The sequence below is a fragment of the Haliotis rufescens genome, unplaced genomic scaffold (assembly GCF_023055435.1).
Source record: "Haliotis rufescens isolate VD_foot unplaced genomic scaffold, xgHalRufe1.0.p SCAF_1, whole genome shotgun sequence".
Classification (NCBI taxonomy): Eukaryota; Metazoa; Mollusca; class Gastropoda; order Lepetellida; family Haliotidae; genus Haliotis; species Haliotis rufescens.
The window spans coordinates 83628932-83654565 of NW_025963779.1; the positions used below are offsets into that span (position 1 = coordinate 83628932).

Below are 25634 nucleotides of genomic sequence, written 5' to 3' on the forward strand. Positions count from 1 at the left end.
GTGAGCAGCTTGGGCTCTAGCTGTTTCATAAACCAAGCGTCGCCCTTTGTCCAACATCAATCCTGTCAAATGAGGGTGGTTATCGCCGAGCTTCTCCCAACCGCAATATTGACTCATTGTGTTTTAGTCTGGAGCTCCAAGCTTGCATATCATTGGTTTATTTATCGGCACGAACACATTCCCGCGCAACTTGCTTTGTATATTCCCTTGCAGATATTGCTGACAGTGGATCCGCTTGTCACCCACGACAGACCACTTCGATACCGCGTCTGCAGTCAACATAGACCAACCTGTTACCTGCTTTGTCGCCTAAAACAAACACCTCTGTCAACAGATAAAGCAACATTTATATATTTCTTTTTCGAGAAATGTTTTCTTAGCACTGCATTGCGGTAATCATATTTATTGACTCAGGAAATGACGGACATAAATGTGCGTGTTTGTTCAATAACAATGAGTATATTGATATTCATAATCATATTCTAATTCGCCACATGTAATTCACAAGCTGGTCGGTTTAAATAAGTTGATGACTCAGCATATTTTGTAAATTATCACAGACTTGAATTCCGATTATTTAGTTATATTTCTGAACAAAATGGTTCCTCAGATTTGAATATCGTTAGCAATGAAACCAGATGTCGAAAATATACCCTACCTAGTTTATTACAGATTCAGATATGTATATATTTATTTGTATGATTAATTTATTAAGCATGGGTCTAAATAAAAACATTATAATATTCAAACGGGTCGAGACTGTATAGACACTTGTTTACAACAAGTCAACAATCTCAGGGAGTGACGTCATTTGCGTGTTATACATGTAGAACATCTGAATAAATTATCCCAGATTTTAGTGCACCGTGACCTGCTTAGCTTTGCGTAGGGCCAAATGCAGTTGCGTCGCGCCGATCACTCATGATAGTGTGTTACCCATAGTGCCTTGCGCGTACAACGTGAAGTAAAGAACAATGGCGGCCATGATGGTTTTAGCTTCTCGAATCTGTACCTGACGGTTTTTCACGTATCAACATTGTCACATGCGTTTAATCAGGTAAATAACGTGATAATTTTTCATCTATCGACTTATGGAGTGTATTAGATGTCAATAGGCACCTATGGCACCTTTCCTGTGACGCGTTAACTTACTGTGAAATCATTTGAACATATTTTTGTAAATTTTGCCTTTGAGAGGACCCACTCCGCGAAAATGTTTGTGGAATATGCATTTGTGAACGGATTTTAATCGAATTTGCGCCAAATTAATCCCTGATTTTTAATTCACCTTCTAGACCAACCTCGGGCGTGGATTGGAACAGACGAGGCACGTGATTGGAAAGGAATTTCTGCTCATTTCGCTTCATTGTTCAGTCTGCAGACGACGCCATGATGGAGCTCGTGTGCGATCCAAGATGAGCAAGGTACGACAGGGTGAATGTTGCCAGCTTGTGTCCCTCTTATTCATTTATGGTTTAGCTACCTATGTGTGTCGAAATTCATTTGTTTTGCTACCAGTTAGCACCAGGATTAGGCGTGACGCGACAAACTGCTTACTTGGCGGTGGTCGGCCATGATGAATTTTGACTTCGTCTGCAATGCTCTTCCAAGATGTGATTGTTTACTACTTTATTTTGGCGTTTTGGTGGATATTATGCTCATATTTAATTACTTCAATGTCTGTTTTCAACGTTACAGCGATTTTGGTTTTCTTGCCAGGGACTTCAGTTGAGAAATCTGGATTTAAACAAGCCTACCCCACCAAGGAATATTTCTGATATTTGTGGAGGGAATCATTGTTTACAACATATATTTGATCAAAATGTATCATAATTGATCGTGTTTCATGTTTATTTTACCTTCCAAGGCTTCACAGACACTGTGACTTTCAAATGACCTTGGTAGTTTTCATTTCTAAATGGGACCCATTTTTGCAAATTTTGACTTTGTTTCGAGTTAGACAGTATTGCTCTGCAATACTCATTCTCCCCTCTTCATCAAACCTGTTAACTTTGTGTTTTTATATGAAACAGTCCTTTAGGATGTTTGTTAACAGCTTTGCAACAATATTGTATGGGTTTAGTGTAGAAAACATGCAGTATTGTTGCATATATTGTATTGTCTTGCAAATTTGATGATATTCTGTTGTTTTCAAATGTTGTATTAATGTACTTCTAACATCTCTGTTCACTAAATGTTAATAAGTATGTGTGCACACCTTCTGAGAGCATTTACAGGCATAAGTAAAACATATATACCCTCTCCACTTATTACTTGCAACTTTGAAATAGTTAAAATGATGATCATATGTGACCCTTTGGTACATACATGTAGGTGTCTTCATTACACTTGTAATGCTTTAAAGTGTTTGAAAACTCAATGCAGCACACTGTACAGTGTGTACATTAAGCAATGTACTAAATAGCAGCAGAAAACTATAATTTGATCTGCAACTTTATACCTGTTTTAGATAGACTGTTGTGATATCATTAATCAGTGCACCTGTTCTTCACTATAAGTTCATGTTTTGTTTGTGTATTTTTGTGTGGGATGGGCCATTCAGAAGGACTAATGTCAAATATGCCAGTCTACAGAATGTCAACAAAATACCATTTACAAAAGAGACATTATTTGTCCCGTTTGTAGCACATTGAGGATAATAGTGATTTGTCACCTTCAGAATCTGATCATGCAGACCTAAATGGCAGCTGTTTTGATAGTGGTGAAATGGTTTTACTTGTAAATACTTAATTATGTCTTTGTTTACTTTAGATTCACTGATATGATATTAAAAAATATCCATTGCTGATACATTTGCTGATCTAGCTTTAGAAAATCTGTATATGTGTTCTATGTCTACACAACTAGTGTCCTATTTACTAAAAAGTACAAATCTTATTTATATGCTTAACTGCAAAGTTTTAAACATAGGAAGATGATCATAAATCTGTATATGCTAAAAATGGTAACGTGGCAACTGTTGAACTAAAGTAATGAGTACCATCAATGCACATATGCATAGGTTATTGCTATTTTCAGCATAGGGGTTGTGTAATTTAACACAATGCTATACTATTGAGATATCTGCAATTTTAGCTTTACCTTCAAAAAGGTTAAAATTATTATAGCCACAGTTATGGTGGACATACAATTGATCAATAAAATTTGGATAACATCCAAGTGATTTCCAATGAAAGGATTAGTATGGCAAAAGAGAAAATTGTTCTAGATAAGAACTATTATGTGTAACAATAACTGCAGTTGACTGTACATTCTTTATTTTCATACGTCATGTGGTAATTGTATGCATACACTACTTGAGTGGCACATTAATAAGCAGTGTATGTGATATTGTGTTTTGAACTAATTTTGAATGTCTTTGGCAAGAATGCCACAACTTATCAGAGATCTTGTCATTTACAATACAGTCCAATAGCCTTAATTGTCTTCTCAATCATTTCATACAAACTACTCTATTATCACATGTTCATATCATGTTTTATTACGTACACTAACCTCACTGGAGCCTTACCTGTTAGTACAGAGTGACATAATGTGATGTGCTATCTTTACTTCTTCCTTTGATCAAGTCTCTTTCCTTATATCTGCTATACTACGAGGAGTTTCATTGGTCAAAAGGTTTATTGTTGTCAAGAATTCATGGTACTGAACCATACAGGAGAAATCATTTTCATTGTGCTTTTTCTGTTCCTTATACACACATAGGGCGGTGGGGTAGCCTAGTGGTTAAAGCGTTTGCTTGTCACGCCGAAGGCCTGGGTTCGATTCTCACATGGCTACATTGTGTGAAGCCCATTTCTGATTTCCCCCAGTGTGATATTGCTGGAATATTGCTAAAAACAATGTAAACCATACTCGATCAATCCTCATACACATTGTCTGATGTTGCTTCAGGAAGCGAGAGATTTCATACCAGTAAGTAATACTATTTATATTGGTTGTAGCATAGGGGTTTTCTTCTGTGCAAATGGTGTGTTTAGTGTCTTGTTATGTTGTCAGAAGCAAGTCCGGTATTTCCATTTGAAGTCAGTTCCAAGAGATGTAATTTAGGGAGCATATAAATAGTCATGATTTGTAAAGGTTAAATTGAGTATATTGTCTAGCCCTTGTATCAGCAAATAAACATTTTGTTGACCTATAGCTTACTATGAGTACCAATGACATGTTAAGAGTGAATTATGCATTTTCTTTGCAGCTTAGTTGTAACTGGCTTAATAAGTTTTTAGTTGACATTTTGAGTATTCCAAGTCCTTTTCCCCTGTTACATTGCAGTGCATATTGTCTAGAGACTTGCTAGATATTTTCTAGAGTCTGTTGCTGAAGTTATTGGTTGCAATCTGCTTCCATATGTGTATTCTATATCAATACACATAGGGAACATATTAACCTGACCTATTTCATAAAGATGTTACACTTGAATTACATGTGCTGTACCTTAGTGTAGGCTTTTGTCAGTTTTCATTATTTATTCACAGATATTTTGCTTGAGATTGTAGAAATCTAAGGGAGATAACTCTGTCATGAACTAGATTTGGAGTTATAATTTTTTTTTATCACAAATGACTGCTTACTGTAGTTAGTGTTGCATTTGTTTTGTATGGTATTGTTGATATTTTCCCATACAAATGACTACATTTACTTTGTATTTACTCACATTTGCTTATTTTCTTAAAAATCTTGGATATGATGGGGACTTTAAATTTTTCACTTGAATCATGTTTTTTCCATTGATAACAATGGTCCTGGTCAAGGTCATAAGCACTGATTTGTAAGCCCATTTCACCATATATAATTAAGCATTTCATTATTTACAGGTATTTTATCTTTATTTCTCACAATGTACCTTGTTGGGTTTTCAGTTGTCCAAATAGAATTGTCAACAGACTTAGTTTTGCAGATCTGATGCAGGTTGAGGTTGTAATGGCAGATAATTAAGAGAACATTACTCATCATAATTAAAGGTGGACCATGTAAGTTTTGCTTAAAATCATTCATTCCATACATGTAGATAATAATTCAAGAACTTTCGACTTGACCTTTTTCGGACGCCAATGAGAAAACTTGTATTGTTTAAATCGACTGTACTTTCAGTGATCAGATATATAGGTTTAGCTGGCAACTTTTTCAAACTATATTTTCTGTTTTATTTATGCTGTTTATCCATGTTTTATTACGTTATTTGACATCATTATTACTTGCTTCAATTACTCAACTTAAAGTAACTGTGCAAACTACTAAAATATGGTAAATATTAGCAATGTTTTCATGATTTGACACTAAATATATACTTCTAGCATGTCAATAGGGCTACATTTTGGGTGGGTTTGCATAATTGTTTCATTTGAGATACTTGAATAAACAGCATAAGCATCTCATTTTGAAATGTTCTGCATCTCAACACATTATTATGTTTTATTTAGATTTTTTATTTCTGGGTGATTATGTAATTTTAGGAAAATATTCTCGGTGTGAATTAAAATTAGATTGCAATGACAATTATTTTATAAACTTTTTATTTAGTGATTATTAACATTATTTGTTGAACTGAAAGAAATTATCATTAGGTTGTGAAGACTGATGTAGATATAAGATTGATCGATTTATGTTTTTTATAACAGGATTATTTTAGTATCTGTACTGAAACACTGCGAGAGCACAAATTTCATGTTTCTAACTTTTTTCAATATATTTTGCAGTATGCATTGATTAATATATTTTGTTATGAGTAAAATACTATAACATGATAAGTTTAAGTGTTTACAGTTTCCTTGGTAGTTTGTGGGGTATCCACACAACCAATACCAAGAACCTTGTTAATTGCTTCTCCTGAATTTAGTTACATTATTGTACCAATTTGCTAATATATTTAAAATCATTTGTAAGCAGTATTTAATTTTTGTAGTAAGTAACAACCCATCAAATCATTACTATGTTGCAGTAGTGTGATGACAAGGAACCCTCAACCAACATGTTGAGTTTCAAACACAGTGCTTTCATTGGCTGAGGCCTTCCAATCATGATTGCGAGGTTAATGCAGTACATTTTGTAACTTAAAAGGCATGTCTTTATGCAAAATCAAATGTTCTGCTGTATCAAGCTATTTCAGATTGTATTTGGTTTTGACTGTGGTTATGATGGTTATAAGATCAGGGATCAATATTGGGTGTGATTCTACAAAGATGTTGCTTTACATTCACCAATGCTGCATTGATATAAAATCCAGTGCGAGAACTTCATTACACTTAGGGGTGGTGGGGTAGCCTAGTGGATAATTTGTTTGCTCATCACGCCAAAGCCTTGGTTTGAATCCCCACATGGGTACGATGTGTGAAGCCTGTTTCTGGTGTCCCCCGCCATGGTATTGTTTAAAGTGGTGTTAAGCCATATTCATTTACTCACTGATTACAAATGAGTGGTTGTGAAGTACTTCATACTGAACAGTTCCGTGCATATCATACCAGAACTGATCAGTTCCGTGCATATCATACCAGAACTGATCAGTTCCGTGCATATCATACCACAACTGTCAATAATAATAATAACACTAACACTGATTGGGTGTGAACAACACCTTGTACGTCTTTTGAGAGTCAAAGTTCCGTCTCCATGTCATGAAGACATAGGGTGAAAGGCGGGTGATTTAATAAAATCACATTCTTGTGAACTAAACTGAAAGACTGAATGTAGTGGTCAGCAGCTGCTGGTCATGCTGATAATGCTGATAATGAGAAGATGAACGCTATGAGAAGCAGTGTCTGCTCTGGCTTAAATTTTCTTGGGGTCACTTGGACCCATTCATCATAAAATTAGGGGTCCCAAACAAAAATGGAGGGGTCCCAAACAAAAATGGAGGGGTCCAGATTATAGCATCATAATATAACATAAACAACAGAACACAGTGGTTGTGAAAAATCAGAAATCTTTTCGCAACTGCAAAATATCAACAAAGAGGAAAAGTGAAGAGAAAGGTTCACATCAGGGCACATCCTGCTCTCATGACCAAGAGGTTTACATTAAGGGACAAACAATTTCTTAAAATGGAAATTTGATATTAATGAATATCTTAACACAAAATTATCCATGTTAATGTCTAACTTAGTAAATGATCTACCAATGATTTGAAGTTTATGGATTCAGTCAAGTTCAATGGCTGTTCTGATGCTACTGTACTGAGTAGTGAGTTCATGTTGTAACTGTGACAATTACATCAATGAGTCATGACATAACTGGCAAATTAAACGCTTTTTTAGTAGGAGTGTGTTCAGGATTCAGCATTTCCTTGATAAATCTGGTCAACATATTTCAGGTGCTTTAAATGTTTAAACATGTCAGTTACACTGATAACTGTTCTGGCAAAATGTGTTTTGCAATTCTTAATATAACTAATATAGAATGAGTTGTAAACAGCTGGATAAGTCTGTTGTAAAATAACTTAATATTGGAAGTATGATATGCATGTGATTGCTTTTACGGCCTTCTATTCAACATGGGTCACCACTGAGGATGATGCAATCAAGGGGAGAGAACTTGTAGACAGCTAGACACTTGCTTGATAAGTAACTAATGTTGTATACATGTAGTATACAGGTTAATGGTCATGTGCGAGAAAACAGCAGAATAATTTTAGTTCTATTGTTAAAAGTGTTTCAGGTTAATTACTCCATTATTGTAATTTAATCACCTAAATAGGTTAATAAATCTTCTTGCTTCAGGATTGTGTTAAATTATCATGACTAAGGACAGTATCAAACCACATGTCTAACTGGATATGTTTTGGTTGCGTGATCATTATTGATGGCTTGTTTGATCAGTTGTATTTGGGGACGTTTCTGATATGTGAAAGTGGAATGGCCGTTATGAACATTTCACTCGTACATAGTCCATGAACCTGATAAAGCAAGATAATAGAAAAGAAACTCTAAAATATGTTGGATAGTTAGAAAAGTTCTCTTTTATAGATTAAATCCTTCACCCATCTTTCTCTCGCATGTCAGTTATAATCACTACCTGAAGGTAATTTTGTTCTAATTAAATATGGTTGATATAAAGTGTTTGTTTGAAAAAATGCTTTGTCTCATGGCATTCTATGATATATCTTTTACCCTTATGTTGGTATTGCATGCTTTTCATCTGTTTCAGGTAGCTGTTAAACTCATGTCTACATTGTGTTCACCAGATTTCATTTCATGTCATTTTTATACTTTTGTAAAAGAAGGTGTTGGAAATCTAGTGACACCTTATAATGGACAGATTATAATGTTCCCCTGAATAGATCCTTCACATGTATATATATATATGCATCTTTAAATGCATGCATACAAACATGTGATGGATCTGTTCAGGGGAAGTAACTCTTACCTTCCCCCCATGACTTTGATTTGTTCTTTGTTGGACAGACATGTTTCTTTGTCTGCTGAAAGGTTTCCTCGTCAAACAAGTTTTGAAGATGAAGATCTTGTTTCTCTTTCTAAATCTTTCAAGATTTGAAAATGGTTTTGAATGATCCTGGGTTATTTTGTCTGTATTTTCATAAACTTTGGACTTAGAAAAATTTCGAATCATTATTTTTTAGTATATCTTTTAATTTTTAGTTTATTTCTCTGTGTCTTGAATTGCTTCCATTGGACAGTAATTACTAATTCACTCAATTAGGCATTTCAGCATTTCAGATGTCTTGGAGGCATAGTTAATTTTTGTGTTTTAGCCCTAAATTTTAAGTTGGTTTTTTTTAACCTTAAACCAAAGATTACAAATTTGTATTAAAGTAACATTATAACTGTTGGACTACTGCTTTCTTTCTCGATATTGTTTGTTGTGCATGTGCTCTGTATAATGGACATGGAGACAGTTCATTTCAGTCCGGACGCCGTTGAGATATCATCACGGTTTTTAGACCAGTCGTGCTTCACTGACATGTCTGCTAAGAAGTCATTACTGCGTTTAACATCCACTATATGATGCAATCGTATGATAAAGTAAATATTATCTCAGTTGTTAAAATGAAATCTTGTGTTTCATTGAGATTTACAGGCAGAACTGTTTCACTCATGTGTCATATGGGAGAATGATTGTGGGTGGTGATGCAGAATGAAATCACCTTAAAAACAGGATAATTGAATGTGGACCCATCCTATTTATATTTATTTGTGTTGTACATGGTTTCACAGTTTCAACAATATGTGTAATTTGTGATTTTGAGGATGACGCCTTTTAGAAAAATAGAGTTTTTGTTGGCTGTGGTTAATGGGCTGCCGCAGCCTTATCAGCTTTGAAAATATTTAATGTTTCCAAACCTTCACTTTAAGAAGGGCATTAGACAAGTGACCAAAGTATCTTTTGACTCGAAGGATGTTGCATCATATTCTGAATAAGAAATAAAATTGAATTTTGGACAACATAATATCATTACAATGTTACCAAGTTTCCGTGTTTTAATGAATTTAGATGCACAGTGTCTTGAATATTGGCTCAGTACATAACAGGACCTCTATTATGCAACTAGTAATAAGGATACCTGTGGACTGTAAGTTAGCTTTGAAATCATGTTGACAGGAAGTTTCATTCATTAAAAATGTTGCTTCTTGGAGAGAAATGTAATTTGTTTGGTCCTTTCTTGTCTTGATTATCTATTGTAACAAGATTTTCGCTGATGTAGAGTTAAACGGCTTTGTTAATGGTGTTGTTGTATGTCAAATTATCCATAAGGTCTTCAGAATAAGCACAGTTTTAATTTGTTGTGGCGTGATGGACTACTCACCGATAGATAGATTAGGGTTTCCATTTTACTTACGTCATTAACATTCACACAATTTATTCATTTAGTTATTTTTCAGTACATCAGTGATTATTATGCATATTTTATTTTCAGATTGGAATATCCGGTCTTACAAAATTTGAAAACCCTGTGTTTGGGTCAGGCACCTCCTCCACCACTGCCACCACTACCAACAACAACACAAGCAACAACACCAGTGCACTGACAACAACATCTTTACCACAGACAGACTACCTGAGTGATGCCAGCTACAAGCACACATTGCCTCAATTGAGTAACGACAAACTGGAGAACGACGAAGACAGTGGGTCAGGGTCAGATTCGGGGTCAAGGTCAGTTGATTTTTTGGCTTGTAGTTGATGTAAATATCAGAATGTTGTAAGCTTATTGCTTTCAAACAACCGGCCTCAACATATCTTTTGGCAGAGAAGACAATTCCATATAGTTAACAGTTTGTCTGTTATTGTTATTCAGCCAAGTGCCGAGACAATTCAGTTACCTGGTTAGGTTTAAGCCGGGAGTTCTTTCAAAGTCCTTTGGCAGCAAATTGAAACTATGTTTTCTTCCCAAATTGCTTATTATATATACAAAAACCTGTGAAGATCTGGGTTAGAATTGGCCTTCAGCGACTCATCCGTGTCCTAAGAGGCGACTAACAGGATCGGGTGGTCAGGCTCGCTGACTTCATAGATGAATGTTATCATATCCAAATTCTGTGGATCAATGCTCATGTCAATCACTGGATTGTCTGGTCCATACTCGATTATTTACAGACCACCATCATATAACTGGAATATTGCCGACAGTGGGGTTAAACAACAAACAATAATAGACGAAGTCTCTGTGTATTAGCATTCCCATTTATATTCAGTTCAGTTATGAAAATTGTTTTAAACCCTTTCTTATTTATTAACCTTGTTATCATTGAAATACAAGTACTGTGTACAAAGTTAAAACATTTGTTGTGATTATAATAACCTGAGAAATTTCAGTTTCCTATGCAGGAATTCTATCAGCTGAAATTTAGTTAGTCATTGAAGGTTTATTCCATATCTTTCAGTGGGTCAAGTTCTGGTTCAGATTCTGATTCAGGTGGATCCAAGTCTGAAAAGTCCAAGAGTTCATCAGAGTCGAGCAATCAGTCCGAAAATGATCAAGAGTCTCATAGTGAGGTTAACAAGAGTGACAGTGATTCCAAATCAAGTAGCCAATCAGAGAGTGAAGATGAATCTCCAAAGAAACACGAGCTAGAGGACCATAATGAACATGATGACCATGACGACCATGACGATCACGACGATATCGATGATCGTGATGAGGACTCGAAGGAGTCACTCGGGGACACCGATTCCCAAGATGCCAGTTCAGGCAAGAGCAGATCCAAGAAGGAGCGCTTAAAGCAGGTCAGTGTATGACTAGATAGATAAATGCTAAAGTATTGATCATACAAGTTTTATTGCTGTGAATAAGTTCCTATGTGTGCCAAGGCCAAAATTCCTGTCTGCAAAAGAATACATGTTTTCTCTTACTCTGGACAGCCTCCGTGGCCTAGTGTGTCTGCCCACCCAGAGAACATGAGGTAATAAGACAAGGGCTGGTTGGCATGGAGTCAGTATACTGTGTCTGAGTGGGATATCCATGTTTAGCTGCAACGTATCTCAGTGGGCTAGCACTGTGAAACTGGCATAAATCCAGACTAGTAAAAGCAGGAATTTTTTAATTTTTTTATTCATAAATGTTATGTGAAATTGTTCTTTAAACTTCAAAATCATGCGAAAATGTAATAAGAGCAAAAGTCAATCAAATATCCCAAATTGTGAAACTATAAAATATTTATTGAGTATATTATTAATATATATGCATCATGCTGTTGCAAATACTTGATAACATTCAGGAAAGAATGAATGTTATATTGAAACAAAATGTGTCATGCCCATTTTCGTGACCCTGTTGTGGAAGATGGTCATTGCGATATCTCTTGACTAAGAATCTATTATGTCAGACAAAAATATCATGGTTAAAAAATAATCAGCATACCTCAAAGTTAGATTAATCATATTTTCATATTCAATGTAACATCAAGGGGTGATCCTTGTAACAACATAACTTCAAATAAAAGATACTGAGAAACTTGCATGTGGCATGTTAATAATAATATGTCTACGACCGTTTCCGGGTCACAGGAGCATGCACGTTCAAACAGATTTGATAATATGACAATTATATAGTCAGTTATTGATGATTATTGATACTATGTACTGATTTGTGTTTATTCTCAGTGTGAAAGAAGAATTATTTCCAAATTCACTGTAAATATTTATTAACAAAAGATTATCAGCAGACTACCCGTCTGTGACATCACATCCGGTGACCTTTTCACTTACTGAAAATATGAAAAATTACAGTTTCATTTCCGTTTTCCTCTCATCATATTTAACTGAAAATGACAAATGCAACACTTGTTAAATAAGAAGATTGTCACCTTTTGCCAGTTTAGAAAAATTACAGACTTTATGTCCGCTTTACCTCTGTATGTTTGAAAATGTCAATATATTTTTTAATGATAAAGTGTATTTTTCTATCGGAAATAAGGGGGCACGGGAGGCCCAGTCATCTAAGGCGCTGCGATTCGCCAGCAAGAATTGCGTCCCTTGGGCACTCCAGAAACCTATGATTGTGGGTTCGAATCCCGGTTCGCCCAGATTATGTTTCTAGGTTTGTCAGCACCATACCCGTGCTAGTGGGTTTCACCGAAGTGGTAAACGTCTGAGACCAGCATCACTTCGGGCTTTCCTCCAAAAATTAAGCTGACACGCCGCGATATAACTGGAATACTGTTAAAAGCAGCGTTAAACCCAACTCACTCACTCACTCACTCACTATCGGTAATAAATGTACGAAATATTGGATCATTCGTCCCATGTTTAATGACGACTCAACTGTTTGAAATCACCCACCCCATTGCACCTCGCCTCAGAAAAAACATTTCTGGTGTCCCCCACCCATGATATTTCTGGAATATTGCTAAAAGCGAAGTAAAACCATACTCAGTCGCTGGGTTTCCAGAGGCTATTATTTACAGGCCATGATAACATTATTATCATCGACTTCTGTGTCACACACACAATCAGCCATTGGATCAGTGAGAAAGGGAATCTCATAGATTTATCCTTTTGACAGTCTTAGGACTGTTTTCAAAATTGATGTTTGCTAATTTTTCAGCTATTAAAATGTCCTGTGGTTCAATGCTTTTTTTAATGTAAATCTGATTTTTGACTTTATCTATTTCTTTATCTGTGGTATATAAACCATACGGTTCTCTTTGTTGTGTTATACTTATGTATGTTGATGTTGTGTTGTTGTTTTTCCAGGAGTTGTGGAATGAGGAGCCAGATCTGTATGGAATTCGTAGGTCTGCAAGATCCAGGAAAGAGCCTGTTCGGTACAATGCTGCCAATGCTGTAAGTTGGCTGTTATTTAACTAGATGCTAGATGGGAAACTTTCTGCAATTTTTATCCCCCGCCCAACGAAGTTGGTGGGCGATATAGAAAGGGGCTCCGTCCGTCCGTACGTCATGTTTCGTTTCCGGAGCATAACTCAGAAACTGTTCAATATTTTTTCATGAAACTTTGCAGGTCTGTCAGGTACATGCTGAACTGGTGCCTTTTGCTATTTAGAAATTTTAGAAATTTTTATTTTTTACGTTTCCATGGGAACAAGATGGACTTTGGTTCCAAACTCTCCTTTTTTTTTACAATTTCCATGACAAGTTCCACCTCGGTTAAAAAAGGTTAGGGTTTGTTTAGATTTAATTATGTCATAAATTCTGCAACAGGGGCGGGGGATATAGCCATGTTAGTGGCAAACTCTTGCTCGATTTTTTTGTGTATCTAAAAAAAGAGTTCAAGACAAGCTATGAAAGTCAGGTCCTCATCATAAATAATGTACAAAATTTGGAGACCTTGTCATGATATAAGTGTTAAAGCTAGAGCATCATCAGATTCATGTTATCATGATATTGTGGCACATTGTGCAAGTAAGCTGGCACTGTACTGGCCTACCCCTGAATTGCAGAAGTAATTGTACAATCAGTGTGACTTCAGTGTGACTCACAGCTGGTTCCTCTTGTGTTTTAGAGTGACAGTGACGAGGACCACCCTCGGTCCAAGAGGAGAGGAAAGAGGAAAGGGTAGGTGTTCTTCACTCTGTAACAAGACAGAAGATAGTTAGGGGGCCCCAGGTTAGAGCGCCATCGCTTATTGCTTGTTTTGGATGGCCAGACTTTGTGACTCGGTTGATCGCATGTCATCGTACCCCAATGGCATCAGACATTGCTCATTTTATGAGGTGGTTGGTTTGGACCAGGGCTGATTATTAGACAGGCTACTTTGTTATAGCTAGGATTTAAGAACTGCAGCTTAAGAAAACAAACACTAGTGACACACTCTTGTTACCTGTCTCATCAAGTCCTGTTTGTCCTGATACATTATACATTGTTATCTTTGTTAAAACAGTGAGAACTTATCACCAGATATATTGGGTTAATAATCTTTAATAATTCTCCTCCATCCTACGAATGTGGGGTCCGGTATTTTTAGTACCTATTCTTCCATCTCATGTCATATTCATGCCATCATGTTTGTATATTGCAGCTGTACTTTACTGGTGTATGTAGTAATCTCTTGTTTTCAAGTATTAATTGAACACTGAATGTTGCAGATCAACTGATTGGGGTGGAAGTGATGACAGCAATGAGGCCAGCTCAGGGGACTACAAACCAAGCAAGATTAATACCAAGTAAGGAGAATTATTGTCACATTGGCAGTATGTTTGTAGGGTAACTTTCTTTTTGTTTTTTAAGCAAATGATAGTAGCTAATGATTGGCCACCTGTAAAGTTTTAAATCCACTGAATATGACAACAAAAGTAGAAGCAAGATGTCTCGAATCAATGTGAATGAGTGAGCTTGAGTTGGGTTTGACACCGCTTTAAATGGTATTCCATTAATATCATGGTGGGCTTCACACACTGTACATTGTATGTCGTGTGACAAGCAAAGGCGTCAACCACTTGCCTCCTCCTTCCTCTCTCTCTCTCTCTCTCCCCCCCCCCCCCCCCCCCCCCCCAAATGAATAAGAAATAAAGCCTTCAGTCTTTTTCAATGTCTGTTAACCTCTGTTAAAGTTTACTATTGTATGATGGGGTTGGTACTTGCTGTGGTGGCACATGGACGCGTGTCCATCGTACATGCCACAAATCAGGCAGAGTTAAGCAACATTTGTCGTGGAGGGTAGTTGGATGGGTGACCCATGTCACGCAGCTTTGCTCCTGGGAGTTTCTAAGGCTTTGGTTCTGCCCTGCATTTAAACACAAGTTGTGGCATCTCTGTGAGCAAGAAATTTTGTCCAGAATATGCCTCTTGTTCACCCAGCGGGACGGTGGGGTAGCCTTGTGGTCAATGAGTTTGCTTGTCACAGCTTGTTCGATTCCCCACATGGGTACTATGTGTGAAGCCTATTTCTTGTGTTCCCCGTAGTGATATTGCTGGAATATTGCTAAAAGCGGTGTAAAACCATACTCACTCTGTTCACCCAGCATTGAATGGGTACCCGGTAGGATGACTATTAACCAAGTGCCTTATGAGGCATCTTGGGTTGTAAACTCCCCAGGGATGTAAAACATGAAAATCAAGTGCACATTTATCCATTGTTTGGGGTAATAATGCAACACTTTGAGCATGCTTTAGGGCATGGATGTGGCACATTATAAATATACTCATCATTGCTGGTTTCTGGACAAACACAACTCATTGGTACTCATTGAATCTCTCTGTAGTCGGAGAGTCCGGATCAAACCTGTGCGGAGACCACCTCGAGGCTCAAAGTCTCCACGGAAACCAACCGGCACAAGGAAGAAAAGGTTATCATCGGGGTCATCTACTGGGAGTGAGGAAGACTCGGATGAAGACAGGCGACATGTGGCTCGGAGGGCTGTGGCCTCAAAAGTCAGGTGAGGAGATTTTTTATCCTTTGCCAATACATTTTAATGACATGTTTTAGGGGGATTTATGGAAGAAATCATCAATCAAGTTAACTTGAGTTCAGTTTTATGGGTTACTTTCAACCAGTGGTATGATGTGCACTGTTGCATGTCAAATATGTCAAATTACTTCTTTCATGATTTTTTTAAGCTGCCAGTTTTGATGAACTCAAACTTTACATTCCGGGCAGTTTTTTGGGCTACATTCTTGTAAATTTCAATTTGATTAATTGATGTCTAGGTAGGAACCATTTCCAGACAAATAACTCGGCTGTTCTACAGGTTGAACTTTATGTATCCAAGACATAAGAAATCAAGTTGAAATCACCATTTGTGGCACTTCAATCAAGTTGAAATCACTTCAAGCTGTTGTTGAATTGTTATTTTTTATATGCCATAAAATGAGGTTTAATTGTGTTGGAACATTCAGCATGTTGATTCATTGTTGTGTTATTTTGGGGAATGAGACGAATAGTTTATAGTTCACCCTTGGTGGTATGTGGTTATGTGGGAAGCATGAAATCAGAATGCCCAACAGGTATCCATTTTGTTTTGTTTAACGCTGCGCTCAGCAAATATTCTAGCTATATGATGGTGGCCTATTCAAATTTTAATCTGGACCAGATAGTCTGGTGACTGACATCATAGCATGCAATGAATGAAATACTATCACCAAGTCACCATGCCTGACCACATGATCCATTCAGTTGCTTCTTATGACAAACAATGGTTTTGGGGACCTGGAATCCCCAAGGGTTGACACAGTGTGCTGCAATTGTACCGATGAGTTGATTACTTTTATGGTCACTTAAAAAAAAGAAAGAAATGTGTATTTTCGAATAAGTATAGCTTCATGTTAGGCTTACTGGCTCACACCTTGTTTTGTTGTGAGTAGCTGCATGTGTATTTGTCTGGCAGACTCGATATGTATTTTCAGAGTGATTAATTGGTTTATTTTATTGGTTTATATTTTTAGGTTTACAAAGTCAATTGTTTTGCAGTTCTTATTTTAACTTTCAGTATTCCTTGAGTATGATTTGGTTCTCATTAGTGGGTAAATGTATTTATCATATGTCAAATATAATGACTGCGTTAAAGAGAACAATTCTCTATAGCAGGAACAAAACCTCTCGTGTTTCCAAGCGCAAGTCAACTAAACACGTTAGGTAAGATAGTAGTAACTTTATTTGTGAACTTACTCTTGAGAATTTCTTTACTTGATGTTGTATTATGAACCAAATATATCCTTTGTGTACAGTTTTATATTCTGTCTGCTGACATAGTCCAGGGGAGTCTGGCATGACCTTCAGTAATCAATTTGTTTATTGACATCATAATCTGCTTTTTATCTAGCAACTTTGCAAACACATCAACCTTCGTGCGTCTTTGTTAGTGATTTCTTACCTGAAGACAAATTCATCTACTTTGGCCTTTTGATGTTTTGAAATTTCACATCATATCGTATCATTTTAATGGAACAAGATGAAATATTACTGATACCAGAGATGTGCTAGTTAAACAGAGCAGGACACATGCATATCTTCCTGAAATATTTCACATATTTTGACAAATTGATCTAGCTGCCTGTAATAGAGTTTATACAGGTATTTCTGTTTTCACCTGTACTGGAATCACTAATGAATACTATTGAAAGCAAACCTTGGTTGATATCTGGCGTCAAATTATTATTGAATATATCATTAATATCAATAAACAAGTTAAGAGGACTAGTGCCTTTTTCCCTCTGATTTTTTCATCTGTCTTTTGTGAAATTTTGCACAAGATCTAGACTTATGATTCAATTAATATTGAATTAAATTACTTCAGAAGTTCACTAAGATGACTCGATAATTGATTGTCTTGAGTGACGATCTCCATCTGATTGTTTTTGGGCTGAGTAAACTTGCTACTATGCTGCTTACCGTTTTTTGACATCTGGCACTTAGCATTAAGATCTTTGTCAGCTGTTGTGAAGTTTTGCTTTATGTGTATGAAGATATGAAGGTGTTGCCTACAGCCTTAGAGATTTGTCTTTTTACCATTATTTGACAAGTCCTCAGAGTTAGTAGCTATTCCTGCTTGAACAAGACAATAATGTTAACTATGATAACTATTTTCTGTCGGTTTTATTCAGTAGCAAAATTGAAGCATTGGAATTGGTTCAGAAACATAGCCTTCAAATGTTACTAGTCATGAGGACTACCAACACTCGATATTTGCTTGTCCTTGCCACAATTTAGAAGTCTGAGGCTTGCAGACTAGCATGAATTTCAAAGGCTGTGTCTGGTGTAGTGGTGCACTGCTCTTTCCCTAGCACAGACATCTTTATCTGCATGGCTGCAGTGATCAGCAGGAAAGTGTTACAATGTGTAAATTTGAAATTTCTTCTTTTTTTTTATCACAGTAATTCATCACAAGGTTGAAAGTCTTGTTGAATTAAAGTCTTCAGTTTGAAATTAAAAATGGAAGTTTCTTTTACTGTTGAATGGTTTGTTATACCTTTATTAATGTTGTTAATATGTTGGTGTTTCTTTATGGTCGTTCATGTTGTAGTGATAGACACAATATGTCAAACAAAGATATATGTCTGTAGTGTGTGCTTTTTTGTTTAGTTACAAGGAAGACACCGATGCTTCAACAGATTCGGACGACATTATGGAGGTGACGACCAATGCTGTTGAAGACGCAGAGGAGGACAGTCGGGAAACCCTTGAAAAGGTCCTCGGCACAAGATTAGGTGTCAAAGGAGGTAAGGACTTCACAAATTGCAGTTAATAAACACTAAAGATTCTTGACTTTAAAACAATTACTGCTTTTATTTACAGTTCATTTGTTACACTGTTGAAAGTTTTAATTCAATTCAGTGAAAAATTTGAATGTGATGTTGGTAGTCCTGTGTAATGATGTATTTGTTGTTCAGTGTTCCAACTGACCAAAATAGTAAGAATTTCTTCTATATTTCAAATACTGCCTGTGAGGTAATTGTTTGTGTTAAATAGTGAAGGTACACTGCCGGTGAGAAGGGATGGTGATGGGTGGTGTGAGCTTGGCAGGAGGTTTGAATGAGCGGGAGAGAGGTCATGTCCACTGGCTCATGTCATGTCATGTCATGCTATGCTCACTCATGCTGTTGTGTATTTGTTGGTAGTCGCATTGGGCTGGGGGAAATGTCATGTGCTAATGCTTGTTTCATTTTGATTGTTGCCAAATTGTCAGAAATCAGTTTGGAGTTAAACGACTTGCAATTTTGGAAATAGATTTTGACATGGAAGATGGGGTTTTGTGTTTTGCTTAATGTTTGTACTGACATAAATATTGTTGAATTGTAGATGCTATCTTCCTAGCTGACACTGTTCAGTGAGAATATCCCAATTGCTGAAATGTGTGGATCTAAACTGGTGTTAGCACAAACGCGTATGATAGCTGTGAATTGGGTTGTTTTGTGTATGTTTCATAAAGCTAGCTGCCTGCATGCCAACCATTGTCATGGCAACCTTCCATCACTTGTCATTGTCCTGACCCACCTGCCTGTATTTTCATCTCCTCATGTTGCAGTTCACAGTTTCAGTGGTATATGTGCAGCTACAGACAGTTGTTGCTTCGTGACTTATAGCAGCAAAGTCAGCCAACTGCTGGTGTAAATGTGTATGCTATTGATAATGTTGCTGTCAGTTGATGTAGATTTCACTGCAATGTCTGCAAGCTGTACACGTACCAATATGTGCGAATTTCATACTGTGGTGATTCATGTGCGTCACATGTTCGTAGAGCTGAGTACTTGTTCTAGCATGTCGTTCAGGAACTGTTTGTTGGGAGTAGCAAGTGGGCCTTAACTCAACAGTGAACCATATGAATCACCTTCATTGCTTTTCATGATTTCATGAATCACTCAGCTGTGTTGTACAGGAAGGTCAATAATCATGATTCAAAGAGACAAGAGACAAAACATTGACAGGAACTAATGTTTTAATCCACTTGTCCTGTTGATGACATATTGCAAAACCCTTTAAAATGGCAAATTTTTACAAGTCCTTATGATACTGTAACTGTTCTGCAATTTGGCTAAGACCATAGGACGAGTGCCAATTTCTATCACTACAAACCCATTAATGCTAAAGAAAATGAAATAGAACAACTACTTGAAAACTTACAAAACCCTTAATGTGTGTAATATGTTAATCACATTAATGTTATGACAATATGTTCTCAGGCAAGGACTTGTGGAAAAGTAATAAAAAAAACAATTTGCAAAATGTTAAACATAGACATGAAAGTAAGCTGTTCAGAGTCAGAATTTGCAAACTATTGTTACCAAGCAAAAATTCATGCAGTGGTGTTTGGATAAGAACCAAGACTACTGAATATTATTTTTCATACCTTGACAGGGGTAGAAACTAACAGTTATAGTCCACTAGTCCTTACAATGATAACATATAGAAAAGCCCTTAAAATTGGCAAATTTCTACTAGTCCTTATGATACCTAAACTGTTGGACAGATTGGCAAGGACTATAGGACTGGTGCTAATTTCTAGCGCTGCCTAGATGACTAAGGGCGCCTACCTTGACTGACAATTGTACAACACAGCAATGATAGCAGTAGTGTATGAGTGTAGTAGAGTATGGGTGTATGTCGTGCTTGATGTTACGTGGCTACCGTTCACTCTTTAGCTACAGGCAGCAAGACCACAGTGTACAATATAGCCACTTGTGGTTATCCTAATGCAGGAAGCAACCCTCCCTCAGCCACAGCACTGGATCAAACTGAGGAAGGAGAAGTCAGTGATGGCACGGAGAAGGTGGTTGTCAAGGAGATGCAGTATCTCGTCAAGTGGAAGAACTGGGCACACATCCACAACACGTGGGAATCTGAGGCCAACCTCCGGGAACAGAAGGTCAACGGCATCAAGAAGCTGGAGAACTTCAAGAAGAAGAATGAGGAGATAGGAGAATGGTATAAAGCTTATTATTGCTGTGGTAACCATTGTGGAAATATATTTGATTTGTCAAAAACCTTCCATAACCTGGACTGACGAGGGTAGTTAGTATTCTTACTTTTCAAATCTTATTAAAAATATGTAGCCTATTTTTGCTCTTGTAATCATGGCAATCATTACTGCATTAGAAACTCTGTAATAAAATAAGAACAACTTTTAAATAGAAATGTACTCATCCAGAGGACAAAGAATTGCAGTCTGGATGGACACCTTGAACACTGGGTAGATATGAGAGATTTTACACTACAGTCATCATAGTACAGGCATGCCAACATTTCAGGCGGTTGACGGCATCTCCAGAAGACATAGAGTACTTCGAGTGTCAGCAGGAGATGATGGATGATCTACAGGGGCAATACAGGCTCTGCGAGAGAATAATTGGTAGGTGCCCATAACGGTGATGTCTGTGTCTTGAGTAATATTGGTCTTGAATCAGGATGGATTTAAAATTAAAACTACTACCTTAAGACGAGTGTCGTATAACAGATTTAATCCAATTTGTTCACTTGTTCTTTTCTTTGTTTTGAACAAAGTGCACTGTCACTAGAGACAAGCTTGTGAGATTAGGAATGTTATATATTTTTAAGTTTGATTTAGTGACTGTCCCATGTGCTACTGATAGTAGCCCAGTGGTCTGTGTACACTTGTGCTTTAAACCAATCCCAGCATCAGTATCATTCGACAGCCCATTCTCGGTGTCACCATCCATGATTTTGCTGGAAAAGGCAGCATTAGTGCATCTCAGTAGTTTAAAGAACATTTCGGGGCCGTCGGGTAGCCTAGTGGTTAAAGCGTTCGATCGTCATGTCGAAGACCCGGGTTCGATTCCCGACATGGGTACAATGTGTGAAGCCCATTTCTGGTGTCCCCCGCCATAATATTGCTGGAATATTGTAAAAGCGGCGTAAAACCATGCTCACTCACTCAAGAACATTTGAAGTACAGCATTGTAATTATTAACTGTCAGTTTTATACATATGTATGGTCATAAAGAGCTGATAATTTGTTTGTATTCTTCCAGCTCACTCTAACCAGAAGCAAGCCAATGAGCACAATGGTTTCCCCGACTATCTGTGTAAATGGCAGGGGTTGCCATACTCAGAGTGTACATGGGAAGATGGGGAATTAGTGTCCAAGCACTTCCAGAAATTTGTAGATGAGTACCATGCAAGGAACAAGTCACAGCGTACACCCTCCAAACTTAGTAAGGTAAACAGTGCTTTTGACATGCTACACTTAGTGGCTTTTTTCTTTTTGAATCTCATCAAAAATTGTGGAACTTTGTTTTTGTCCTATAAATCAATTTTGATGAAAAAAGTTTTGAAATGATTGAGGGTGAGATTGAAGGGTTCTCTTCACTTATATGTTCTAGGTACTGAAAGTCCGTCCAAAATTTTTACCTTTAAAAACTCAACCCAAATATCTTGGTGGCAGCGAGCACCGAGAGCTGCGGGACTACCAGCTGGAGGGCCTCAACTGGCTCATCAATGCCTGGACCAAGTAGGTGAACCACACAACTACACCACCCACATGTCTCCTATGTGTTTACTGAATGCCTCTCATGTGTTATAAGTTTGTTTGATTGTTTGTTTGTTTGTTTGTTTAAAGCCACAGCAATATTTTCAGCTATATGCAAGCAGGCCTGTTCATGATTTAGACTCGACCAGATAATTCAGTGTTAAACATGATGAGCAATCCATCCATGAAATCGAGATGCAATGACATGCAATCACCCAAGTCACTCAAGTCACTAAGCCTGACCACCCTGTCCATTTAGTCGCCTTTTATGAAAAGCACAGGTTGCTGGGGACTTATTCTAACCCGGAATCCACCCTCCGTGGTCTAGTGGTAGAGTGTCAGCCCGGAGAGCGGAAGGTCCGGGGTTCGATCCACGACCGCGTCATACCAAAAGACGTTAAAAGATGGTACTTGTTGTTACCCTGTCTGGCGCTCGGCATTAAGGGGCTAAAAGAAGGACTGGTTGGCTCGGAGTCAGTATACTGTGTCTGAGTGGGGTATTCATGTTAAACTGCAGCATGATATCTGAGTGAGCTAGCACTATAAATCGGCATCAGTCCGAGTAGTACAAGCACACACACACACACACACACACACACACACACACACACACACACACACACACACACACACACACACACACACACACACACACACACACACACACACACACACACACACACACACACACACACACACACACACACACACACACACACACATGCACGTCGCTATATAAGTGCAATAATCTTGGACGCGACGTTAAACCCCATTTCACCACCACTCTAACCCGGAAGACACATAGGGCTGTGTTGTAAGACTGGTCCCTTGAAGTTTTTATCTGTTTTGAAAGAAAAATGAAATAGGAATTACCAGAGCTGTAGACATTCAATACAGATACAAAATCAGTTGTCTCAAGAAGTGTGATAATAAATAAATGTTAGCAGTTGGATTAATGAAAGCATTATGGAGAGAATAATGAAATATTAAATAAGTACATGCAGACTGGGAACCTGGGTTTGTTACCATTTCTTTAATAACATTTCATGCTGTAACTGTTTAATTTAACCTAGGTGATATGATCTACCATGGTAGAGACATCTAGTTCCACAGGATCGTCATGGGAACTCCATCTTGTTTCAGAGAGAACAGTGTGATATTGGCTGATGAGATGGGGCTGGGAAAGACTATCCAGATTATTGGCTTCCTGTCCCTTCTCTTCAACAACTACCAACTTTACGGCCCCTTTATCCTGGTGGTTCCCTTGTCTACAGTGGTTGCTTGGCAACGGGAGCTCCAGAACTGGGCGCCAGAGATGAATGTTATCACCTACCTTGGTGATATCAACAGTCGAAACATGGTATGTTATTAATTATGGCTGATATAAATGGTCTAAGGATTTTGTCTGACGATGAGCTCTATGAATCTTTTCTCATTCCATAAGTTCAAATTGATGCATTGACTATTTCTGCTTGGTGTTCAGTTATAGTTAAGATGTGATTTGTCATAGTTTGAACAATGGCTGTGTGGAGAATAGGGCTGCAACAAATACACTATGAGGCGAATAGGGTAATGAGTACGAATACTAATTCACGAATACAATAATAAGTCTGCAGTTGATGTATAATTTGTCATATTCAGTGAAACATTAACAACAGAAATTATTTGACATGGTTTGTTAAGTTTCTATATTATACATTTATATGCTGCACTTGTCCAGGTACTTAGTCTTAGTATCTGCTCAAATGCTACAATGACCAGTGACCAAATTCCTGTCAAATTTAATATTATAAGAGTGTTGTCTTTAAAGAAATCTATGCATATCATATGTTCTTATGGATGTTTTAGGTACAGGTAAATGCACATGATTGCATATTCATAAATATTCAATTCTTGTGGCCACAAATAACGAATTCAATTCATGAGTGGAGAAATGGTAAAATAAGATGATACTTGTTCTTAAAGATTCGGGACTATGAATGGTACCATCCCAACAGCAAGAGGTTAAAGTTCAATGTCCTGGTCACAACATATGAAATATTGTTAAAAGACAAGGTAAGTAATATATGACATTTTTTTTTCCAATGATATATATGATTGTGAATGGTAATGTGTCATGTCGGTGCAAATGAAGAAAAATTAGGATCATGAGTGTGATGTGATATAAGGGAGAGAACTCTCTCACTGTGAAGTGCTTATAATTCTATGTTAATACATGAATCAGATGTTTGTTTTGTTTGTTGTTTAATGTCTCATTCAGCAATAAATCAGATGTTATAAGTGTAGTATTGTTGTGTGATGTAGCCATGTGTTTCTATGGTAATGTGTGAAAGTGATTAGAATGTTGATTATGTCAACAACATTTACTTGAAGCAGCAAGTTCTGTTGTCTATCACTAACAAAGCATATGCTACTACTGTGCCCATTCACATTAGGGATCACAGCTTGAAGCCAAATAAATTCATATGCTAAAAGGATTAATATTCCATTTACACTATTTGACGAGGTTCATACAGGCTTGAAAAGACCCGTGAAGATCCGGGGTAGAATAGATCTTCAGCAACCCATGCTTGCCATAAAAGGCATTCAGTAACAACCTTGAAAATCACCAAAATAGCTTGGAAAGCCTTGAATTTGTACAAAGTGACATATACTTATTTATGAAAGAACTAAAATTTAGAACTTGTTTTATTATATTTGTTGGTTGTGAAAATAAAACTTGTTGTAAAAATGTGTGATGTTCATATTGCTTTTTAGGTCTTACGATTATGTAAAGTATGCAGGATTAAAAAAAATATTGTAACACTAAGGCTAATAATCCAACTTAAAAAGCCTTGAAAGTGACAGTTGAAAAGCCTCGGAAAGGCCTTAAATTTTAGTGTTGATATCTTTATGAACCTTGTTTTAGGGTTGTCCTGGTACTGTATTATGTGGGTGCTATGTATGTCGGATATATTACAGCCTCCCCAGGATGTTCTCAACGCCAGCTACATCAGGATGTTCTTTGTTAAACCAGTCTTTCTTAGGTAGTCATCAATGGGCTTTCCTCGGTGTGGACGAAGCACATCGACTGAAAAATGATGACTCCATGCTGTACAAATGTTTAAAAGACTTCGACACAAATAATCGCATCCTCATCACAGGAACACCACTCCAGAACTCTCTCAAGGAACTCTGGTCTCTCCTTCATTTCATCATGCCAGAAAAGTAAGAACCAGAGAATCAGATGGAAATATTTTCTGTACTTTTGCCAGTTGCATCAGTTAAACAAGTTGTTGCAGTTTG

General features: G+C 37.2%; 1 protein-coding gene across 8 annotated transcripts in view; it reads left to right on the forward strand.

The window, feature by feature from the left end:
• Positions 1-917: 917 nt before the first annotated feature.
• The window catches only part of LOC124136925 (chromodomain-helicase-DNA-binding protein 1-like), a 45452-nt gene continuing 20735 nt past the window's right edge, over positions 918-25634 (forward strand). For 4 of the 8 annotated variants that reach the window (XM_046502991.2, XM_046502993.2, XM_046502997.2 and 1 more), the window contains exons 1-17: positions 918-1057; positions 1296-1424; positions 9890-10128; positions 10857-11199; positions 13168-13257; positions 13934-13986; positions 14517-14594; positions 15633-15806; positions 16952-17002; positions 18449-18585; positions 20506-20788; positions 21112-21212; positions 21853-22040; positions 22204-22331; positions 23493-23709; positions 24315-24404; positions 25366-25556. In XM_046502991.2, the coding sequence (XP_046358947.1) occupies positions 1416-1424; positions 9890-10128; positions 10857-11199; positions 13168-13257; positions 13934-13986; positions 14517-14594; positions 15633-15806; positions 16952-17002; positions 18449-18585; positions 20506-20788; positions 21112-21212; positions 21853-22040; positions 22204-22331; positions 23493-23709; positions 24315-24404; positions 25366-25556 (2372 nt within the window). In that variant the 5' untranslated portion in view covers positions 918-1057; positions 1296-1415. The remainder of the gene's footprint in view (positions 1058-1295; positions 1425-9889; positions 10129-10856; positions 11200-13167; positions 13258-13933; positions 13987-14516; positions 14595-15632; positions 15807-16951; positions 17003-18448; positions 18586-20505; positions 20789-21111; positions 21213-21852; positions 22041-22203; positions 22332-23492; positions 23710-24314; positions 24405-25365; positions 25557-25634) is intronic. The other 4 variants (XM_046502995.2, XM_046502992.2, XM_046502994.2 and 1 more) reach the window with 4 other exon arrangements.